Source organism: Chiloscyllium plagiosum, unplaced genomic scaffold (genome assembly GCF_037043375.1).
Source record: "Chiloscyllium plagiosum isolate Xiang-an unplaced genomic scaffold, Cpla_swu_hap1 HiC_scaffold_16, whole genome shotgun sequence".
Taxonomy (NCBI): Eukaryota; Metazoa; Chordata; class Chondrichthyes; order Orectolobiformes; family Hemiscylliidae; genus Chiloscyllium; species Chiloscyllium plagiosum.
The window spans coordinates 17,734,326-17,752,740 of record NW_028270154.1 but is presented as its reverse complement, the minus strand read 5'-3'; the positions used below and the strand labels follow the sequence as shown (position 1 = coordinate 17,752,740).

General features: G+C 42.6%; 1 protein-coding gene across 4 annotated transcripts in view; it reads right to left on the bottom strand.

The window, feature by feature from the left end:
* The window catches only part of rad50 (RAD50 homolog, double strand break repair protein), a 152,783-nt gene extending 134,658 nt beyond the window's left edge, over positions 1-18,125 (bottom strand). Inside the window, exon 1 of one of the 4 annotated variants that reach the window (XM_087995185.1) lies at positions 18,049-18,125. Coding sequence is in view for 2 of the 4 variants with exons in the window: in XM_087995184.1 (XP_087851310.1) it covers positions 17,828-17,865 (38 nt within the window). In the remaining 2 variants the exon portion in view is untranslated. Of the gene's footprint in view, positions 1-17,827; positions 17,991-18,048 lie in introns of those variants that run through there. The other 3 variants (XM_087995186.1, XM_087995187.1, XM_087995184.1) reach the window with 3 other exon arrangements.
* Positions 18,126-18,415: the final 290 nt, after the last annotated feature.

The window sequence follows — 18,415 nt, the reverse complement described above, 5'->3', positions numbered from 1 at the left end:
CAACTATTATAATTCCCCCCTTTGGCTCATCAAACGGTCTTCTCATTCAATGCTAGGAAATCCATTTAATCACTATTCATCATCAATGTGAATCTAACAGCATCATTATAACCAATACCTATTTGCATCAGTCACTAGTTTTCGTCCCCCCAAATGTCACATGAAAGGGGAAGGTCACTATATATAGTACACACTTAAATTTACACAGGCAGTGGACAGGAGAGTACTGATACTTGATCAGAGGGAAAATTTCCCATCTTCTTCCCATAGCCAGCAACTAGACCAACTAAGACCTTACAATGAAACATCAGCCTTTCTTCTCTATGAGGAAACAACTTTGTGGGTGGACTCAAAGAAAGTTCTCTTATTGAAAAGGTGCATTTCCTTCCTTTTAGCTCCAGGAACTTTCAGTTGTACTGCAGGTCACACACTACTGTTATACTTGATGTGTGAAAACTTTGGCAAAACGTGTCAAAAAAGGCTTAAGTTGATTCATAGCTGTGAAAGTCAGTGTTAAAACATGCAGCAGGGTGTAAAAGGAGGAATTTCTCATCTCACACCTTTGTCATTCAATTTACTGGAGAGCATGTGACCCTCAGAAACTGTTGCACCTCAAAACATTGAGGAGGCACTCCAAACCCAAGTGAGGTTGAGAGTTTAAAACTCACTGACATTCATTCTTTAAAAGTGAAGCTATTTTCATTAATTGGGGAACTTAATTGCAGAAGATCTTTAACACTGTAGATGAAAGGTAAACTCAGAATCTTAACCTGATTACAGGTTTGTTTAAGAGAGCAGAAAGCACATAACTAGAAGGATAGGATGTACTTACAACTACTGACAAGACACAAAACAAGTGATGCCCCTTTATGCTATATCTTGCCTACAAAGAACAAAGAAAATTACAACACAGGAACAGGCCCTTCGGCCTTCCAAGCCTGCACCGATCCGTATCCTCTATCTAAACCTGTCATCTATTTTCTAAGGCTCTGTACCCCTCTGCTCCCTGCTCAATTCTGTATCTGTCTAGAAGTATCTTAAATGATGCTATAGTGCCCACTTCTATCACCTCTGCTGGCAATGCATTCCAGGCACCCACCACCCTCTGTGTAAAGAACTTTCCAGATCTCCCTAAAACTTTTGCCTTTTCACCTTGAACTCATGAGCCCTAGTAACTGAGTCCCCCATTCTGGGAAAAAATCTTCTTGCTATCCACTCTGCCTATACCTCTCATGATTTTGTCGACCTCAATCAGGTAGCCCCTCAACCTCCGCCTTTCTAATGAAAATAATCCTAAACTACTCAACCTCTCTTCATAGTTAGCACCCTCGATACCAGGCAACATCCTGGTGAACTGCCTCTGCACCCTCTCCAAAGCATCCATATCCTTTTGGTAATGTGGCGACCAGAACTGTATGCAGTACAGTATTCCAAACGTGGATGAACCAAAGTCCTTTACAACTGTAACGTGACCTGCCAACTCTTGTACTCAATACCCTGTCTGATGAAGGAAAGTGTGCCAGATGCCTTCTTGAACACACTTTCGACCTGCGTTGCCATCTTGAGGGTACAATGGACCTGAACAGCCAGATATCTCTGTACACCAATTTTCCCCAGGGCTTTTCCATTTACCGTCAGCCAGCATCCGAGGAGCAGGACAGTCGATGTTTTGAGCATGAGCTCTTCATTAGGAATGAGGGGTTGGCCCAAGGGGGCTTAGAGATAGATGAGGGAAGTGGGGGGGCTTGGAAGTGGGATGGGAGGTACCTGAGGTAGATGAAGGTGGGGGATGATGATGATGGTGACAGGTCGGAGAGAAGGGTGGAGCGAATAAGTGGGAAGGAAGTTGATAAGTATGACTGTTCAAGAGGGTGGTGCCGAGTTGGAAAAGTTGGATCTGGGATAAGGTGGGGGGAGGAGAAATGAGGAAACTGATGAAATCAACATTGATCCCATGTGATTGGAACATAGAACATAGAACAATACAGCGCAGTACAGGCCCTTCGGCCCTCGATGTTGCGCCGATCCAAGCCCACCTAACCTACACTAGCCCACTATCCTCCATATGCCTATCCAATGCCCGCTTAAATGCCCATAATGAGGGAGAGTCCACCACTGCTACTGGCAGGGCATTCCATGAACTCACGACTCGCTGAGTAAAGAAGCTACCCCTAACATCTGTCCTATACCTACCCCCCCTTAATTTAAAGCTATGCCCCCTTGTAATAGCTGACTCCATACGTGGAAAAAGATTCTCACTGTCGACCCTATCTAAACCCCTAATCATCTTATACACCTCTATCAAGTCACCCCTAAACCTTCTTTTCTCCAATGAAAACAACCCCAAGTGCCTCAGCCTTTCCTCATACGACCTTTCCACCATACCAGGCAACATCCTGGTAAACCTCCTCTGCACCCGTTCCAGTGCCTCCACATCCTTCCTATGGTATGGCGACCAAAACTGCACACAATACTCCAGATGTGGCCGCACCAGAGTCTTATACAACTGCAACAGGGTCCCAAGGCGGAAGATGAGGCGCTCTTCCTCCAGGTGTCAGGTGGCTAGAGTTTTGTGGTGGAGGATGGTCCGAATCTAGCCTGGAGTCCATGCGGGATCAGTCGGTTCCGTAGGCAGGCACTGAGGAAGGGGTTTGATCATGTACACGAGGAACTTGATTTGGATATGGATCAAAGAATTAAAGCTTTCAAATGACACAAAGCTTGAAAGGGTGGCCATCGATTAGCTCAGTTTGCTCGGTGGCTAATGTTGTGGGGCAAAGTGATAAGGTGATGCTGGTTGAATCCTATAGTGACATTGGTAACTCATGGAGGTCCGCTTCTTCTTGTTCCTCATGCTTATGGGAGGTTGAGGAGCACCATATCAAAAAACCATCTCTCTCTGACTGGGAGGAGATGCTCATGCTCTTGGTTGTGAGTTGACATGATAAAGATAATAATCTTGAGCGCAGCAGCAACTAGTGAAATGAGAATATATGAAATCTTACATGGGCATAAGTCAAATAGCATACTCTGGAAGAAATTAAATGTCCAGTGGCAATATAAGCATCCACTTCCTTCCACTTCTGACCTTCCATTCTGATGCAGGACGCTCTGTATTCAGCGAAAGTCTCAGTTTTATCTCTGAGCACCCACCTTAGTGAATTTCAGACACAACATGACATTGAACTCTCCTGTCACCTTTGCCTCTGAACCCATTTCTTTGGGCAAGAGTCCTCTTCCTATCCCATAGACACCGTCAGCTTCCTCTAAACTTCTCCCGGGAGAAAGTGAGGTCCGCAGATGCTGGAGATCAGAGCTGAAAATGTGTTGCTGGAAAAGCGCAGCAGGTCAGGCAGCATCCAGGGAACAGGAGAATCGACGTTTCGGGCATAAGCCCTTCTTCAGTATTGAGGAAAGTTTGTCCAGCAGGCTAAGATAAAAGGTAGGGAGGAGGGACTTGGGGGAGGGGGGTCGGAAATGTGATAGGTGGAGAGAGGTCAAGGTGAGGGTGATAGGAAAGACTGGGGTGGGGGCGGAGAGGTCAGGTAGGTCAAGCAGCATTTAAGGAGCAGGAGAGTCAACGTTTCAGGCATAAGTCCTTCATCAGGACTATCACTCTGAATTGACTGCATTGTGCTCTCCGATCCAACCCTGACTTTATACCCATTGTCAGCTACTAATTGCCCTCATTAGCAACTATTCATTCACCCAGACTGACCTTTAATCACTCCTCTGCCTGTCCATCTGTTGTTCTCTCTCTTAGGGCTCTATTTCCACCTATTATTTACCCTCCCACCCCACCTCACCTTGTGCATGAATATCAACCTTACCCCAGTTATCACGTGTTCTAAAAAAGGGATATTGGATCTGAAATGAAAACTCTGATTTCTCTCCACAGACGCTGACAAACCTGCTGGGTTTTTCCAGCTCTTTGTTTTTGTTTATGAGCACGTGGACTGTCGTGGTTCAAGGCAGAAGCTCACCGCCCATCAAGGGCAACCCAAGACAGGCAAGAAAATACTGGCCCAGCCAGGCATGTCAGTATCCCATGAGTGAATTAAAAAAAACTAAATAGAAAAACATTTTAAATATATACACTAACAAAGACCTGGAACAGTTTAAGCTACATCTTTGATGGTGGAAGGACAGGCTGATAATGTTTTATTTTTAAAAATATCCTTTGAGAACATTATGTTGAATTTTCAAGACACTGATAGTAGTTTTGCTGGGATTTGAGTCTGAGTCTAGGCTTCTAAACTTTAGAAAGAACATTAAGGCCTTGGGAAGTGTGCAGAGACGATTAATCAGATGGCACCAGCAATGACATTTTCCTGTTAGTTGAAGAGACTAGCAAAGATCAGATTATCTGTTGGAGGATAAGGAGGATTAAAGGAAGATTTCATAGAGGTGCTGAAAATTGAGGCGTTTTCACAGATTACATAGGGAGACACTGTTTCCAGTTACAGGACACTTGGTAACCGAGGGCTTGAAAAATCGAGAGGAACAAAAAGTTATTTTTTAAAAATCAGTAAGTTGTTGGATTTGTTGATATAAGTTTGCTCACTGAGCTGGAAGGTAGTTTTCAGACGTTTCATCACCATACCAGGTAACATCATCAGTGAGTGTCCGGTGAAGCACTGGTATTATAGTCCGCTTTCTATTTATGTGTTTAGGTGTACTTGGGTTGGCGGTGTCATTTCCTGTATTGGTGATGGCATTTTCTGTTTTTTTAAATCAGAGGGTGATAAATGGGGTCCAAGTCAATGCGTTTGTTGATAGAGTTCCAGTTGGAATGCCATGCTTCTAGGAATTCTCATGCATGTCTCTGTTTGGCTTGTCCTAGGATATTATAAACTGTTGTTTGGCTGTTCTCCACCCCCCACCCCTTCCCCACGCCACCCCCCATCTGATGGTTATAACAGGGGCATACTGAATAGTTTTGGCAAGGAAAAGTGAAATTTTATGAAATGATGTTGGCATATCAATGATGCCAGTTACTGATTAGCCCCACCTCACAACACTGCCCACGTTCTGATGAAAGGACTGATGCTTTTGTGACCCCGAAGATCCATAACTACATCGGAGTCTCGGCAAAGGCATTCAGAAAGCACCAATTACTACTGAAAAATAGGAGTGAGAATAACAATTGTCACAATGAGAATACAGGTCGAATAGTCTGATAACCTTTGCCTTGTATTTATTTTCAAAAAAAAAATCAAATAAATAACCTTAAATCAACAATTCAACTGGGTCATTCTGACCAAAGTATCTATAATGAGGACAAAAACAGAAATTGTTAGAAAAGCTCAGTAGGTTTGGCAGCATCTGTGAAGAGAAATCAGAGTTAACGTTTCAGGTCCAGTGACTCTTCTTCTGAACTTCTTCAGTTCTGAGGAAGGGTCAGTGGATCCGAAATGCTAACGCTGATTAACGAGGTAAAAGTTTGGCTGAGCAGAATTGATTGAAGGAAGAGGTTGGGAGGAGTATGTGTTTCTGGTCAATTGGCCACCATTTTTTTTAGGTACAGTCAAGGGACATTCCCTCTCATGGAAAAGGTAGGACAAACAAATCCAACATTCCCTGGATGATGGAGGAGGTAGAAACTAGCATTAGAAAGATAAAGTGTACTTATGACAATGCAAGGCAGAACGAACAGGAATACCAAACATTTGGAGTACATGAAAAAGCATACAAGAGAAACAAAGAACTGTAAAAGACTAGCAGCTAATAAAGGGAAATCCCAAAGTCAAGCTATAAGCATATAAGAAAAAAGTAGTTAAAGGAAGGAGTAAGACTGATAGAGAAGGGGATTTACACGTGGAGGCAGTGGGCATGGTTGAGGTGTTAAATGCATACTTTGCTCTATCTTTACAAAGGAAGATAATGCTGCCCAGAGCACAGTGATAGAGGAAGAGATAAAATGAATAAGGAACAAGTCTTGGGTAGATTGATGACACCGTAAGTCAAAAACACCCGATGAGGTGCAATCAATCATTCTGAAGGAAGTTACATTAGACATTGTAGGGCCATAATCATTTCATCTTTCCTGGACTGAGGGAGGTGCCAGAAGACTGAAAAATTGCAAACATTATGGCCCTGTTCAAGAAAGATTGCAAGGATAACCCCAAGTTACAGAGCAGTTAGTCTAACTTTGCTGGTAGCAGAAACTTCTACGAACAACTATTCAAGATAGAATTAGCTATCACACGGATAAAGGTAGATTAATTAGCAAGAGGTGGCTTGGACTTTTATTAGGGGAATTATATTTAACTAACTTGCTGGAGCTTTTTTTGAAGAGGTAACAGCAAAGTTCTACGAGAACCACTGCTGAAGTGATATCCATGGATTTCCAGAAGATGTTTGACATATTGTCACACAACAGACTTGTGGGGAAAGTTGTAGGTCATAATATAGAAGATCAGTAGCAAAGTGAACACAAACTGGCTGAGAACTAGGAAAGAGAGAGCAATAGTTAGAAGATATTTTTCAGATGGATGGCATTTTGTAGTGGAGTTCCCCAGAGGTTGGTATTGGGACTCCTGGTTTTCGTTAACTGGATCTTAGTGTACAAGAGATAATTTCAAAGTCTACTGATAACATTAAATTTGGATGAACGTAAGCTGAGGAGGACAGAGTGAATCTCTAAAAAGGTCACTGAAACTGGTAGAGTGGGTGGATAGGTGGCAGATGATGGTCAAAGCAGAGAAGTGTGAGGTGACGTACTTTGTTTGGAAGAACAATGAAAGACAATATAAAATGGGGAGTTTAATTCTACAAGGAGTGCAGGAAGTGAGAGTCCTGGATGTATATGTGCACAGATCATTGAAAGTAGCAGGACTGTTTGAGAGAAAAGTTAATAAAGCAGTGTTCTCAGAATTATTAAGAAGGACATAGAGTACAAGAGCAAAAAGGTGTTGTTGAATTTGTACAAGCTACTTGTTAGTCCTCAGCCGGAGTACTGTGTTCAGTTGTGGGTGCCATTTTATAGGAAGGCTGCAAATGCATTGGAGAGATTGCAGAAGCAATTTACATGAATAATTCCAGGGATGAGAATAATTAGTAAGGAGAATAGACTGAAGAAATTAGGACTACACTCCTTGGAGAGAGTCATAGAGATGTATAGCATGGAAACAGACCCTTCGGTCAAACCCGTCCATGCCGACCAGATATCCCAACCCAATCTAGTCCCACCTGCCAGCACCCGGCCCATTTCCCTCCAAACCCTTCCTATTCATATACCCATCCAAATGCCTCTTAAATGTTGCAATTGTACCAGCCTCCACCACATCTTCTGGCAGCTCATTCGATACACATACCACCCTCTGCATGAAAAAGTCGCCCCTTAGGTCTCTTTTATATCTTTCCCCTCTCACCCTAAACCTATGCCCTCTAGTTCTGGAGTCCCCGGCCCCAGGGAAAAGACTTTGTCTATTTATCCTATCCATGCTCCTCATAATTTTGAAAGGCTGAAAGGAGATATAATAGGGGTCTTCAAAATCATGGGTGGAATGGGAGAAGCAGTCCCTGCATGTATAAGAACACGGGCAGGAGAGCAAAGACTTGAAGTTATGCGGAAACGAAGCAAGGGTACTGTGATAATAACACTTTCACACAGTGAACAGTTAGGGGATGCAAAGCGCTGCCCAGGAAATGTGGTGGAGCCAGGTTCAGCTGAGACATTCAAAAGAGCATTGGATTATTATTTGGATAGAAATTGCTGTAATAATCCTGTGATGTAGCTAGTGCTAACATGGGAAGTATCTAGACTTGGAACAATTTTCTTAAAGTCCATACTAAAGGTGCTGATTTTCTACTGATCAAGAATCTTTGGTGGAAAGCACTGAAGAAACCCATCAGGAGCATTTGCCACAGAGGAAAACAAAAAACTGTCTGAAAATGATCAAGCGGGATCTTTTGGTTTCCTCTTCCACGAGAGTTTTTAAAAACTAGGAAACGTCTTGATACAGCAGAGAAGACATTTCCAGAAGTGAAAAAGAGCAGACTGTCAATGTCAGTGTCATCAAAAAATAGTCAGTGTACACAGAAGGAATAGCTTAGCCCAGAGAGGAGCAAGAATGTGGAATGTGCTACCATAGTAATTGTTTGAGGTGAACAGAGTGGCTACTACTCAATCCTTTAATTTCAAAGGATTTAAGGGGAAGCTTGGTTGTAGCACAGCAATACTGTTTCTACCTTTCGGCCAAAAGATCTGGATTCAAGGCCATCTCCAAAGATGTCTGAACAGGTGCATCAACACTGGTCTGACTTGGATGGCACAAATGGTCTGTTTACGTTGAATTTTTTAGATTAGATTAGATTACTTAGTGTGGAAACAGGCCCTTCGGCCCAACAAGTCCACATCAACCCGCCGAAGCGCAACCCACCCAGACCCATTACCCCTTCACCTAACATTATTGGCAACTCACCTAACCTGCACATCTTTGGACTTTGGGAGGAAACCGGAGCACCCGGAGGAAACCCAGGCAGACACGGGGAAAATGTGCAAACTCCACACAGACAGTTGCCTGAGGCAGGAATTGAACCCGGGTCTCTGGCGCTGTGAGACAGCAGTGCTAACCACTGTGCCACCGTGCCGCCCACTTTTATGCAAACAGTAATAGAGAAGAATAAAATTACCAGCAGAATGCACGATAAATGAGCATCTGATGAGACAGGCTAATGTTTCAATAAAACATTTCTGAATCCTAAATAGATAATCAAACGAGTATTTTAGTCAATTGGAGGCAAGGTGAGGTGTACATGGTTCAAGAAAACTGCTTGATCAATATCAAATTGATCTCAGTACTTCTCAAAAGGAGATCTGATATGTATCCAAGGGAGAGACAGGTAGTGTTGAGGGAATGGGAGGCTTCAGAAAGACTTGTACAGGCTAAGAAAGTGGTCAAAGAAGGCACATGAAATAAAATATGGGAAAGTGAGAGGTTTTGCACTTTTATAGAAAAAAAAGACTATTTTGTAATTAAGGAAAGGCTTTGGAAATGTCAAGCACAAAAGACTTAGGAGTCCTATTCAGGATTCTCTTAAGGCTAACATGTAGATTCAGCTGGCAGTGAGGTAGGCAAATTCAATGTTAGAACTGGTATCAAGAGGTTTAGAATACAACAGCAGGGATGTACTACTGAAACTGTATAAGGTTCTGGTCAGAACACATTTGGAATATTGTGAGTAATTTGGACCCCTATATTTTGGGTTTCTAAGGAAGGATATGCTAGCATCAGGAATGGGTTCAGAGGAGGTTTACAAAAATGATCCCAGGGATGAAAGGCTTGTCATATGAGGAGCAATTGAGGACTCTGGGTCTGTATGCAAAGTCTAGATAGTTTCAATCAGATCCCCGTCATCTAACAGAGTACTAAGAGGCCTGGATAAAGTGGATGTGGAAATGTTTCCATAAGTAGGAGAGAAGCGATGGTATGATTTCCTTACTGGATAAGATCATACAATAGGTGAGCACCTGACAGGTCTGGTTAATGTTTCATCAAAAAACTTCAGAATCCTCAACAGATAATCAAATTAGTATTTTAGGAAAATGGTGGTGGGGTGAGGTGTACCTAGTGAAAGAATGTGATTTGGAGATTCCAATCAATAACAAGTTGATCTCACTACTGTTCAATAGCACTGCATAAAGTAAAGCAATGCTTGTATTTCAGATTCTAAAAGGGATTACATTACAAAGATAGTGTTGACAATGAAAGATTATTCCAACTTGCCCAGAAGAGGAAATATCACAGAAATACCCTGGTGTAAAGCAACATTTCAGTAATCAAATATTCAATCAATGAGACAGACTCCTTCCTAAGAGAGAGAATAGGAGCAGTTAGTGTTGATTCATTTAAATACAAAGTAGACACATCTCTTCCAGAAAATAACATTTGTGGATGCAACATATGAGTAACATAGGGCATGCGGCTTTGGAGCTGTGGGTCGCTAAGTTCTGTGCATTTTGGTGTTTCTCAAGTCATTTCTAGTTTTGTTGCAGAAAAGTTGTTTGCTATTATCATTCTGTGTGTGCGTTACCAAGATAGATGAACAAGATAGACTTTGGCGTTCTTCACATTTAAAACTTTTGATGCAAAAATAGAAGACATCAATGTTTCTTGTTACATTTCCCTCCCCAGATCCTTTTTCCTTTCATTTCTGACATTTCAAACTTGTCTTCATAGAATCCCTACAGTGTGGAAACAGGCCCTTCAGCCCAATTCTGCACTCCAAAGAGTAACCCACCCAGGCCCATTCCCCCCCCCCACCCTATATTTACCCCTGACTAATGCACCTAACCTACACATCCCTGTACACTATGGGCAATTTAGCATGGCCAATTCACCTAAACTGCACATCTTTGGACTGTGGGAGGAAATCAGAGCACCCGGAGGAAATCCACACAGACACAGGGAGAATGTGCAAACTCCACATAGACCGTCACCTGAGGTTGGAATTGAACCCGGTTCCCTGGCGCTGTGAGGCAGCAGTGCTAACCATTGAGCCACCGTGCTGCCCAGGTCTTTTCTCTGCACCTTATTGACTGACTTACCTAAAGCATTTTCTGTTTTGGTTGTCCCAGTGCTGACTTAGGAGTTGGATATACATCATCATACAGATAGATGGAGTGGTATATCGTGGATTTCCACTGGCCACCTCCACTTCCAAGCTGAATATTAGCAAATATTTTCACACTGGAACGTAGATGCATAGGACACAGGGACAGTTGGGCAATTCCACCCTTTGGATGTGCCCCACCATTCAAAAAGATCACAACACATTCGATGATGGTCTTAACTCCGTTCTAGTGATAATACCATTGGTACATTTCCAAGGTATAGCTTTTGTCTTTTAGCAAAATAATGTAAAACTAGACTGATAAAGAGCTATTATTAATTAAAGGTGAATTCAAAGGTGCCCAATTTCTCTCCTCTACATTTGTTATCCCCTCTTTTTCATCTGGTTTCCTTTCCCCACAGATGGGCTCCTGGCTCTCTGTGCCTCCCACCTCACCAGCTTGTTGTGAACGAACCAGCAGAAGTGCTGCAATGGCAAATCACAAAGGCACAAAGGTACAACTATGGTCACAAGTAGATAAGACAAGTAGCAACAATTGGCATCATTACTGCAAAATCTGTTAAATCCAAAACAAAGAACATAAATATGTTAGGAATTACTGAACCCCACTATTCCAACTATTTTAGAAAAGTCTTCTAAGGTTTCCTCCTGTAACAGACTTCTGAGAATTCCATTATTGCCTTTTAATACAATCAACTTATTCCACATTGTGGGTCACTTGCATCTTTATACCACTGAAGGTCAATGTTCCTGTGTAATCTCCTTGACAGATTTATCCAACTAATGATACTCCTCTGCTCTGTCTCAATAGCAGTGTTAAGTAAATTCCTTTCAAGTACTTATCTAATCTCTTTCTGAAAGTTAATGTCCAGTTTCCATCGAGTAATCTTTTAGACAGCACATTGCAGATCTCAGCAACTGGCTGCACTGAAAATTCTTCATGTTATCACTTTTTCTTTACTCTAAATATTTGTTTTTTTTTGGTACTGGACCCTTCTGATACTTCCAATAGTTTCCTCTTATTGACTTTATACAGTAGCACAAAACATTTTGCTTTATGCTGCACAAATCCCATTGAAATTTTAAACTTCAAAGTTTATCTGCAATACAACTTGTCAGGGAGTGTATCTAGTCAAGTTCCAGGCTCAACAATTGGAGGCAGATATCAGAAACAACAGATGAAGTAACAGAATGCAGAAATAGCTGTGTTACAGTGCTGTAAAAATGACTGATCAGTGGTACTAACTACACATGCCATTAATGGAGTTTCTGTTTGCTTGCCACCCATTCAACAAAGACATCTACTCAGGATTGATTGTTCCTGCCAGGGATCTTCATGTGATTGAAAAGGACGATACTCAACCAGCAGCAAAGTAGACCATTAAGTAAAGGAACAGAAGTAGACCATTCAGCTCCTTGAACCTGTTCCACCATTCAATGAAATCATGGTTGACCTGTGGCCTGACTTCACAAACCTGATTAAAAATTACATTACACCAGGTTATAGTTATTTGGAAGCACTAGCTTTCGGAGCGCTGCTCGTTCATCAGGTGGTTGTGGAGTATAAGGTCATAAGACGCAGAATTTATAGCAAAAGTTTACAGTGTGATGTAACTGAAGTTATATATTGAAAAATACCTGGATTGTTTGTTAAGTCTCTCATCTTTTAGAATGACCATGTTGGTTTCAGTTCTTTCATATGTAAATCGCAGAACATTTTTAAAGTTATATCCTCAATTGAACTGAAACAATTAGTGTCATGTCGGCCCAGAAAATGCATTATCATATACCTTTGCTTATCAAAAATTTATCTATGTTGGATCTAAAATTAGTGAATGATCCAGCATCCACTGCCCTTTATGGAAGAGGGTTCTTAACATCTACCACCCTTTGCTTTGTGTAGAAGTGCTTCCTAACATCCCTCCTGAATGGCTGGCCCTAATTCTTCAAGTACAGGAGGATGGGAAAAATTTCTGGCTGTAAGAGCTGCTTCTTTTTTTGAGGTATTTTAGGTTTTGGAGGTGATTTTCTCGAATTCCAGGAGCAGCAATTACTGTTTATATGCTGTTGCATTGTTTTGGAACTTTGGAAAAAAAAAGTCAAAACAATAGCAGTTTAAACGGGAGAAGAGCAGACAAAGGAAGCACATGGTGAGGACAGTGCAGGAGAGAGAGAGAGAGAGAAAACCTGCACAGTTACTGCCTTTGCTGTTTGAATTTGTGTATCGCTGGACATCAGAGTGCATCTGGGAAAATTAATGGTGAAATTCACAACCAATCTTGGAGGAACTGTTGGGCGAAGTTCACAGCAAAGAATCAGATAAGTTAATTGTTGTTTTAAGTCTGTCCAAGAGAAAGGCTGCAGTGGTGGGTACAGTGGATTCTTTCTTGATTATATGTTTTTGGAGATAAGTCGCTTGATTAAACTTAAAATATAAGCCATAGCTATTAATTTAACTTGGGGCAGTGCTTGTAGAGGAATAAGACTGTTATTTTCTGGGTCTGTAGATTGTGAAGCATCAAAAATGGCCTTTGCAGTGATATGTACTTCTTGTCAGATGTGGGAGTTTAAAGAGAGTTTAAGGGTTACTGCAGATTATATCTGCCATAAATGCTGTTGGATGCGAATCTTATCAGATCAAGTGGATCGGTTGGAGAGACAAATAGAAGCAATGAGGAATTTGCTACAGCAACAGTATGTGATGGATGGCAGTAAAAGAAAGGGGGGAAAGTCTCAGATACAGTCACATAGATGGGTTAACTCCAGGAAGGGTAAGAGAGGTAGACAACTAGAGCAGAAGTCTTTTGTGGATATACCCATTTCAAACAGGTATGCTGTTTTGGAAAATGTAGGGGGTGATGGATTCTCAGGGGAACGTAGCACAAACAGCCAAGTTTCTGGTATTGAGACTGGCTCGAATGCAACGAAGGGTACGTCCGCTTCCAAGAGATCAATTGTGTTAGGGGATTCTGTAGTCAGAGGTACAGACAGACATTTCTGTGGCCAGCAGAGAAAAAGCAGAATGGTGTGTTGTTTCCCTGGTGCCAGGATCAAGGATGTCTCAGAGAGGGTACAGAATGTTCTCAGAGAGGGGCTAGCAGGAGGTCATTGTCCACATTGGAACCAACGACATTGGAAGGGAAAAGGTTGAGACTCTGAAGGGAGATTACAAAGAGTTAGGTAGAAATTTAAAAAGGAGGTCCTCAAGGGTAGTAATATCTGGATCACTCCCAGTGCTACGAGCTAGTGAGGGCAGGAATAGGAGGATAGAGCAGGTGAATGCATGGTTGAGGAGCTGGTGTATGGGAGAAGGATTCACGTTTTTGGACTATTGGAATCTCTTTTGGGGTAGAAGTGACCTGTACAAGAAGGACGGATTGCACCTAAATTGCAAGTGGACTAATATACTGGTAGGGAAATTTGCTAGAACTGCTTGGGAGGATTTAAACTAGTAAGGTGGGGGGGGGGGGTGGGACCCAGGGAGATAGTGAGGAAAGAGATTGATCTGAGACGGGTACAGCTGAGAACTGACGTGAGTCAAACAGTCAGGGCAGGCAGGGATAAGATACGACTAATAAATTAAACTGCATTTATTTCAATGCAAGAGGCCTAACAGGGAAGGCAGATGAACTCAGGGCATGGTTAGGAACATGGGACTAGGATATCACAGCAATTACGGAAACATGGATCAGAGATGGGCAGGACTGGCAGCTGAATGTTCCTGGATACAAATGCTACAGGAAGGATAGAAAAGGAGGCAAAAGAGGAGGGGGAGTGGCATTTTTGATAAGGGATAGCATTACAGTTGTGCTAAAGGAGGATATTCCTGGAAATACATCCAGGGAAGTTATTTGGGTGGAACTGAGAAATCAGAAAGGGATGATCACCTTACTGGGATTGTATTACAGACCCCCCAATAGTCAGAGGGAAATTGAGAAACAAACTTGTAAGGAGATCTCAGCTATATGTAAGAATAATATGGTGGTTATGGTAGGGGATTTTAACTTTCCAAACATCAACTGGGACTGCCATAGTGTTAAAGGTTTAGATGGAGAGGAATTTCTTAAGTGTGTACAAGACAATTTTCTGATTCAGTATGTGGATGTACCCACTAAAGAAGGTGCAAAACTTGACCTACTCTTAGGAAATAAGGCAGGGCAGGTGACTGAGGTGTCAGTGGGGGAGCACTTTGGGGCCAGCGACCATAATTCTATTCGTTTTAAAATAGTGATGGAAAAGGATAGACCAGATCTAAGAGTTGAAGTTCTAAATTGGAGAAAAGCCAATTTTGATGGTATTAGGCAAGAACGTTCAAAAGCTGACTGGAGGCAGATGTTCGCAGGTAAAGGGACGGCTGGAAAATGGGAAGCCTTCAGAAATGAGATAACAAGAATCCAGAGAAAGTATATTCCTGTCAGGGTGAAAGAGAAGGCTGGTAGGTACAGGGAATGCTGGATGACTAAAGAAATTGAGGGTTTGGTTAAGAAAAAGACGGAAGCATATGTCAGGTACATTCAGGATAGATCGAGTGAATCCTTAGAAGAGTATAAAGAAAATAGGAGTATACTTAAGAGGGAAATCAGGAGGGCAAAACGGGGACATGAGATAGTTTTGGCAAATAGAATTAAGGAGAATCCAAAGGCTTTTTATAAATATATTAAGGACAAAAGGGTAACTAGGGAGAGAATAGGGCCCTGAAGAAGGGCCTGTGCCCGAAACGTCGAATCTCCTGTTCCCTGGATGCTGCCTGACCTGCTGTGCTGTTCCAGCAATAAAGTTTCAACTTTGATCTCCAGCATCTGCAGACCTCACTTTCTCCTAGAGAATAGGGCCCCTCAAAGATCAGCAAGGCGGCCTTTGTGTGGAGCCACAGAAAATGGGAGAGATACTAAATGAATATTTTGCATCAGTATTTACTGTGGAAAAGGATATGGAAGATATAGACTGTTGGGAAATAGATGGTGACATCTTGCAAAATGTCCAGATTACAGAGGAGGAAGTGCCGGATGTCTTGAAACGGTTAAAGGTGGATAAATCCCCAGGACCTGATCAGATGTACCCGAGAACTCTGTGGGAAGCTAGAGAAGTGATTGCTGGGCCGCTTGCTGAGATATTTGTATCATCGATAGTCACAGGTGAAGTGCCGGAAGACTGGAGGGTGGCAAACGTGATGCCACTGTTTAAGAAGGGTGGTAAGGACAAGCCAGGGAGCCTGACCTCAGTGGTGGGCAAGTTGTTGGAGGGAATCCTGAGGGACAGGACGTACATGTATTTGGAAAGGCAAGGACTGATTCGGGATAGTCAACATGGCTTTGTGCGTGGGAAATTATGTCTCACAAGCTTGATTGAGTTTTTTGATGAAGTAACAAAGAAGATTGGTGAGGGTAGACCAGTAGATGTGATCTATATGGACTTCAGTAAGGCGTTTGACAAGGTTCCCCATGGGAGACTGATTAGCAAGGTTAGATCTCATGGAATACAGGGAGAACTAGCCATTTGGATACAGAACTGGCTCAAAAGGTAGAAGACAGAGGGTGGTGGTAGAGGGTTGTTTTTCAGACTGGAGGCCTGTGACCAGTGGAATGCCACAAGGATCGGTGCTGGATCCTCTACTTTTTGTCAGTTACATAAATGATTTGGATGTGAGCATAAGAGGTACAGTTTGTAAGTTTGCAGATGACACCAAAATTGGAAGTGTAGTGGATAGCGAAGAGGGTTACCTCAGATTACAATAGGATCTGGACCAGATGGGCCAATGGGCTGAGAAGTGGCAGATGGAGTTTAATTCAGATTAATGTGAGGTGCTGCATTTTGGGAAAGCAAATCTTAGCTTGGAGTGCAGGTTCATAGCTCCTTGAAAGTGGAGTTGCAGGTAGATAGGATAGTGAAGAAGGCGTTTGGTATGCTTTCCTTTATTGGTCAGAGTATTGAGTACAGGAGTTGGGAGGTCATGTTGCGGCTCTACAGGACATTGGTCAGACCACTGTTGGAATATTGCGTGCAATTCTGGTCTCGTTCTTATTGGAAAGATGTTGTGAAACTTGAGAGGGTTCAGAAAAGATTTACAAGGATGTTGCCAGGGTTGGAGGACCTGAGCAACAGGGAGAGGCTGAACAGGCTGGGGCTGTTTTCTCTGGAGCATCGGAGGTTGAGGGGTGACCTTATAGAGGTTTACAAAATTATGAGGGGCATGGATAGGATAAATAGACAAAGTCTTTTCCCTGGGATCGGGGAGTCCAGAACTAGAGGGCATAGGTTTAGGGTGAGAGGGGAAAGATATAAAAGAGACCTAAGGGGCAACTTTTTCACACAGAGGGTGGTACGTGTTTGGAATGAGCTGCCAGAGGATGTGGTGGAGGCTGGTACAATTGCAACATTTAAGAGGCATTTGGATAGGTATATGAATAGGAAGGGTTTGGAGGGATATGGGCCGGGTGCTGGCAGGTGGGACTAGATTGGGTTGGGATATCTGGTCGGCATGGACGGGTTGGACCGAAGGAAGGGTCTGTTTCGACACTGTACATCTCGATGACATCCTCTTGTTCTAAAATCCCCAACCAGTGGAAATAGTGTATTTATCTACTCCCTGTTTTCCTATTAATGTCTTGAAGTCTTCGATCAGATCACCCTTTAAAATTCTAAATTCTAGAAAACAGGCTTAACTTGTATAATCTCAAACCTTGAAGTCTAGGCATCATTCTTGTAAACCTATATTGTACTCCCTCCAAAGCCAATAGATGCCCTTCTTAAACATCCTGTTTATCAGCCACTACTGCTGCAGACGTTCAACAGTGCAGCACTGAAAGGCACAACAGATCACCAATTAGGGTAAGTATGGGTGGGCAATAATTGCCAGTCTTATCATAAATGGTCACTTCCGGGGAACAAGGTGAACAAAAAACTACCCCTCGTTACTACATGCTTTCTGAATGCAATCTGTTAAATCATACTTTGCAAAAAAAAAGTAACGACAAACCACAAGTGATGAATTGGTCATGATGTACTTTGGCATTTTTAAGGACGTTAAAATCGATGCATCGTGTTAAATCCATTCATTTTCATAAATTCTCTTTCAAAAACATGCAGTTCATAACCTTCCCGTTCAAAACAAACCCGGCATACACATCGGGAGGCCTTCTTCTACAAAAAAAAACAAACTGCGATGCTGTAAATCTGCCCTCAAACTCTCGGCTGAAGTATAAAATTACCCAGAATTTCAGTTGACCTGTTTTCAGAAAGTCAGCGTTACCTGTACGGCAAATGTTTTAGCAGGGGGCTGTGACCCATGTGCGAGATAACGACTCCCGCTCAGACGCGCAATGTAAAGTGAAAGTGACACTGTTGTTCAACATTGGAAATGGAATCCTTGATATCAGGCAACAAAATAAAACACCAGGGATGGGAACGAAGAGCAGGCTGCGGGAAAAGGGGGCTATAGAGGAAGAGAAAAAGCCAAAGTCCAGAACTTACACCAATCATAGAGGTTAGTCCCAGTCCGGAACCCGCTACACCCACTCCAATGGAACCCTAAGTCCAGCTGATTCCGCTCAAACTGCTACATTCAGCCACACTGCGCAGGCGTGCTGCCCGAGAAAGAGGACGGCGCTTCCAGTACTGGCTCTCCCTGTCAATCAACCTACTTTTACCTCCCAAATACAGCGAACCCGCTTACCATTTCTCAGGTTAATGTTGCAGAATTTCCAATCTATTCATATTGGCTACCTTTTTGCAGCGTCTTCTTTACAAATATTGATATTGCAAAATCTTGTAATAAAATGCTGCAACATCTGCACTGAGAAATTTCTACTCAACTTTTTCAGATGTAACACGCCTCCGG